The following is a 5,417-nucleotide window of genomic DNA, read 5'->3' on the forward strand; positions in this document are numbered from 1 at the left end:
TCATCCTTAGGCTCATCTTTCTTTTGAACTCATCAAAGTACTTGTTCAGAACTTCAGGGTAACCGGTTCCTACTGCTTGCAGGCTCTCTTTGATCTACTTGGTAACCGGTTGGTTGGCAGACCACTGAATATCTCCAACTCCTGGGAAATAACCTTGGAAGTAGAAGAATAACCCTACCAGTAGTTGTCCAAACTTAAGTTTCAATGCATTATCCTATTTGATTGATTTGAGATTTAACAGAAGTTGCCTTTGCATGCAGGTGCACAGATCAAATGGTGCATCTTCCTTGATCATCCTGTAAGCGGCATTTACCGTTGCAGTAGATACAGAGTTAATTCTATTGGCATGAAACGTCTAGTATCCTATCACCATACACGCATATTTCACTAGGTCATCATTGATGGAATTGAGAGTCATTCCTCGTGAGTCACTCACTAAACCAATGAGCTTGGTCAATTCAATCTTGATCACCTTCCTGAGGGCTGGTACTTCACCGACGTTGCAGAAACCAGTGACGGCATGAATAGCTTGTGGTGTGATATCATGCATTCTCTCAAGATACATCCTGTCACCATGAACTCTGCTCAGAATGATTCAAATGTGGTCATCTGTGAAATCCTCTAGGAAGTAAACCTCATTGTGAAGCTTCTTCTTCTCCAAGATGCTATACTCCGGTTTGATCTTTTTATCCTTCCCATAGAATAGACCTAGCTGAGAATGGATTGCGAGAGACCCTAGCTCTTCAATTTTACAATCTATATAATCAGAAATGCCTTCTTCCATTATTACACCAGTAGGTACTTTTGACAGGGCATTGTATTTGGCTTGCGTTGAATGAAGTTCATAGAATCAACGGGTGCACTAGAGCTAGTATGTGATGCGGAAGCCATGATAAAATAGAAAAATCAAGAAATACCTTTCGAAAATAGAGAATTTAGGGCTTGCTAATTCCACTTCGCCTCACACTTTGTCGGTTGCTGAATCACCACTTTGAGTTCTTCTCTTGATCATTTGATATTTGCTTCTGAATCTTCTTCAGGGTTTTGAAATTTCTTTGAATCGCAACACAAATCACTTTTTCTTCGCTTTGCACTTGAAAAAATTCTTCGCTCAAAAAATGATAGTGAGAAATGATTTGAAAATTCCTTTTAAACATATTCCTCACCTATCATAATAAATGCTCCACCATTAGGGCATAAACCCTAATTTGCCTGTTACAGTTTCTAGTCTTTTGCCAAATGACAGGTATCACATACCGGTTAAGTTCTTTTACCGGTGTAAACCAGGGGTTCAAAACATTTCCCTGTTTGCTCCCCCTAAGCTTTTCTGATGCTTAGTTTTTCGGTTCCGTGATTTCCACACTAGGTGCAGAAACCGGTTCTTCTTGCAACATTGCTGGTTTCTTTTTCTAGGTTTTGTTCATATCTACTTGAACAGTTTCAATATCAATCTTTCCTTCCTGAGTGACTGGCAGGTCATCTGATATGTTCTTTTTTGTTCTGCAGAATCTAGCAATGTGACCCAGTTTGTTGCAATGATAGCAGACCATTCCAGGTGCTCTCCAAGGTCCATTATTCATGTTACTACTCTTCCTCCTGCATGTTGCAGCAGTGTGACCATGACAATGACAGATCACACAGTTTTCTCTCCATCCGGTTGCTGCTTGATAGCCACCGCTTCCTGACTGATGATTAAAGGCATTAAACCAGTTGTGATTCTGGTTCACAAAAGGTTCCAGACCAACTCCTTGAGTCCTCTGAGGATATCTTCTAGTGTTGTTCATAACACACCTGCACTCAGATGCTCTATTCCCAAACTTGTTGCATGCATAACAATTACCATTGAACTTATTGGATCTAGGTACATTGTTTATGAAGTAAGGAAAATTATTGTAGGCTTTGCTCCTACACACATTGGCAGTATGTCCTTCTTTAAGACAGTTAAAGCAAACATGTTTAAACTTTTGCTTACCTTTATCCTTTGATGCCAGTTGTTTCTTCGATGCTCCAGCATTTGTACCAGAGGTCTCACCTTCCTCATGATCGGAATAACCAAGTCCATCAGTATTCTTGATAGGTTTGGCAGATTCAAGCTTTTTCTCTAGCTTAACAGTTCTATTGTTGAACTTAGCAAGTATTTCCTTTGACTCAAAGAGTTCTTTGGAAATAGCAGCATTTGTTTCCATCAAGTTTGCATTCTCGGAGATGGCCATGTTTAGTTCTCCTTGCATGTCTTCCTTTTCCACTTTGCTCACATGGAGTTGAGCAGTTAGGGCACTGATCTCTTGCTTCAGCTTGGAGATTTCATGATCTTTGTCACCTTGTTAGAGGATTTACAAGAGGCTTTTGGGCATACCCGGTTAAGGGCTTCAAACTTGTCGAAGATGTGAGTAATCAACAAGTGAGTGATCTAGAAAATAGCACAGATTGCTTGGTTAGATCCTTGATAGCTCATTCCTAATGCATTCCAGCATTACTTCAGTCTTCCACACATTCACACTCTCTCTAACTCATCAACCACCTTAAACCCTAGCAACAACATAAAACCCTAGACATGATGTCCTTATAAAGGAATCTAATTTCATGTCGATCCAATAGGATTACAATACAATTTCCTAGGTTCAATGCATCTAGACATATTCTATAACACAACACAAAAAGCATCGTTAAAGTATCAGCACCATCAAACAATCAGTGGATGGTAACTCATCACAAAATGTCGGTTGGTAACTCATCACAGAGTATTACCGGTTCATACAAAATACCAGTTTGATAAAAATGAAGATTGGAAAATATGAGTTGTGTCACTTCGTTCCTTTGTACCACTTGATATCCTCGAACCGCTTGGGGTCTTCATACCGGTTGGAACAAATACCAGTTGAGCATAACTCATACATATAAAAGTGATCTCAATGCAAGTGTGTGTCTATCAATGACAATCACAACATAATCATCAAAAATGCCAACATTGGATTGACTCTTGGGCTGGTGAAGCTGCTTTATGTCTCAATCCTTCACTGCAACCTATTATGGTAGAAACTTGTCACCTCTGGGGCCACAATATCTATGATTATGGTTATCCTATCCAAGAAAATGGCATTGCTAAGTGGAAATGGAACTCCTTGGATCCCTTGGACTTGGATCAGCATCAGAAAGACTTGTTCGTCGACATTCTTAGCAAAAGGGTCATTTTCCCTTCCCCTGAAAAGGACATTATTAGGTGGTGTGGTTCCTCTGATGGTAAATACAAAGTATGTTTTGGTTACAAATTGTAAGAATAGGGGTATAGACAAAAAATATTGGCATGTTAATCTTTTTTGGCACCGACATCTCCTTCCCAAAGTAGGCTCATTTGCCTAGTTGGCTTGTCAAAAAAAGATTCTAACTAAAGAAAGGCTCTATTCAATGGGTATCAATGGACCCAGTAGATGCATTTTATGTCAAGAGCATGAAGAGACTATGGATCATCTATTATCCACTGCAAGTTCTCCAGCCACTGTTGGTAGCATTTCTTGGGAAATTCCCATCAGGGCTAGATTAGTGGTTTTTGCAATGGCCTAAACCAGCAGCAAAGGCTATTTTTTCTGATTTGTTTTATATTTTACCATCTCTTCTGATTTGGGAAATTTGGAAAGAAAGGAATCGCAAAATTTTCCAAGGTAAAGAGATGAGCCTAATGTCTCTATGTGGGAAAATTGAGAACCACCTGACTGAGCTCTTGATTGAGGTGGCTCAAACCAATTCATTAAAGAAAAACATATATACAGACTGGGATTGGAAGATTAAGCTGGCTCTTCCAAATCTTCTCATTCCACCACTTTTTGGCAAGGGAACCCCAGTGGATCAGGTCAATCCAAGAGTGGGTGTTAAATGGGAAGCGCTAGAGCCTAGATGGTGCAAGGTAAACTTTGATGGTGCTTCTGCAGGAAACCCAGGTCAAAGTGGTATTGGGTGTATATTGAGGAACTCTGATGGTATCTATATAAAAGAAATCTCTGAAAAGATTGGAGTTGCCACTAACAATGAAGTTGAATTCAGATCGGCTTTAAGAGGACTATAGTTAGGGAAGGAGCTTGGGGTGCAGAGAATTCATCTGGAGGGAGACTCATTAAATGTGGTTAATGCGGTTCATTGTAACAACATCCCTAGTTGGCACCTTAACCAGTGGCTTCAACCAATTCTGGTGCTGCTAGCCACTTCTGATGAATTTCGGATTAGCCACATCTATAGGGAAGGTAATGGAGAGGCTGATAGACTCTCTAAATTGGCAATAGTCATTGGTGACCCCCCCTTGGCTCTTTGATTGGATCCTTCTGACTAGTTTGTTACCCCTATTGAATTTCCACCAGTTGATGGTTCATTTATCTTGCTAGTTTTGGTGCTTTCTAGTTGAGTTTGTCGGTAGTGGTCTTTACCGATTGTCTTTTCCTTCCAACTAATGTTACTCTAATTGGTCGGTCGGTGACGGTGCTAACTGGTAGTATTGCCTCTATCGGTTTACATGGAATCCCAACTATCTCATTGATAGGGGTGCTCTCTGGTTGAGTTTCTTGCCAGTTGCATTCTCCTTTCCCCTTCCGGTTGAGATCCTCTCCATTTGAACCACCGGTGGTGGCGGAAACCAGTGCATTGCCTCCCCAGTTACCGCTTTAATTTTTCTTAACCTAATGGTCGTGGTTTCCGGTGGATTGATCGACTGGTTGATTTGTTCACCTGGTAATGTTTCTTCTTGACACCGAGATGTGGCACACTGCCATCATTATTGGTCTGTGTCGGTTTGGGCCCCGTGGCAATTGGACATAAGTTTACTTTGATTAATATCTAGTTATAACCAGATCCTTTCAAGATTTGCTTATAATTATTTGATGGATAAATTCAGTTGACATTAAGTTGATGAGCTTTGGCTCAGAAGATATTTGGACACTAGCATTTCACGCATGTGTATTAATTGGTGTGAACTACTTGCCTGGTGCCCATATCCCTTGGTTTGATGACTTGCTATTTAACAATGGAATGCCTTCATTTTTCCATCAAACATTTGCATTATTCACTCGGTGACTTGTTATGGAGACCCCAATTCTCCTTGAAGATACTTGTCAACAAATGGCCTTCCTGTGCGAAATCACTGACAAACGTTTGCAGGAGGTCCTCTACTCTCGACACCCTCTTATTCTTCACAGCCTTAAAAGGATATTGGAGAAGGAATTCCTTATGGCTTATCATAGGTACAGAGCCAATACTAATATCCTGACCTTTTTTCTTGCAATGGTGATATACATGGGAACTAGCAAGTAGAGAGCAAAGCTTTTAACTCAAATGGTGTTTAAACATCGCCTGTTGGGGGAACTTGATGTTTTGTTGGACAATATTGATGCCAACCTGAGAATACCGCTTCCCCAAAATTACTATATGTCCTT

At 40.4% G+C, this 5,417-nt stretch overlaps 1 protein-coding gene across 1 annotated transcript; it reads left to right on the forward strand.

Annotated features, from left to right (window-relative positions):
- The first annotated feature begins 3,667 nt into the window (after positions 1-3,667).
- Positions 3,668-4,060, forward strand: LOC131078781 (uncharacterized). The gene has a single exon (XM_058016544.1). It carries the CDS (start codon positions 3,668-3,670, stop codon positions 4,058-4,060), a length of 393 nt encoding a protein of 130 aa, XP_057872527.1.
- The last annotated feature ends 1,357 nt before the right edge of the window (positions 4,061-5,417 follow it).

This window comes from Cryptomeria japonica, chromosome 2, assembly GCF_030272615.1.
Source record: "Cryptomeria japonica chromosome 2, Sugi_1.0, whole genome shotgun sequence".
Classification (NCBI taxonomy): Eukaryota; Viridiplantae; Streptophyta; class Pinopsida; order Cupressales; family Cupressaceae; genus Cryptomeria; species Cryptomeria japonica.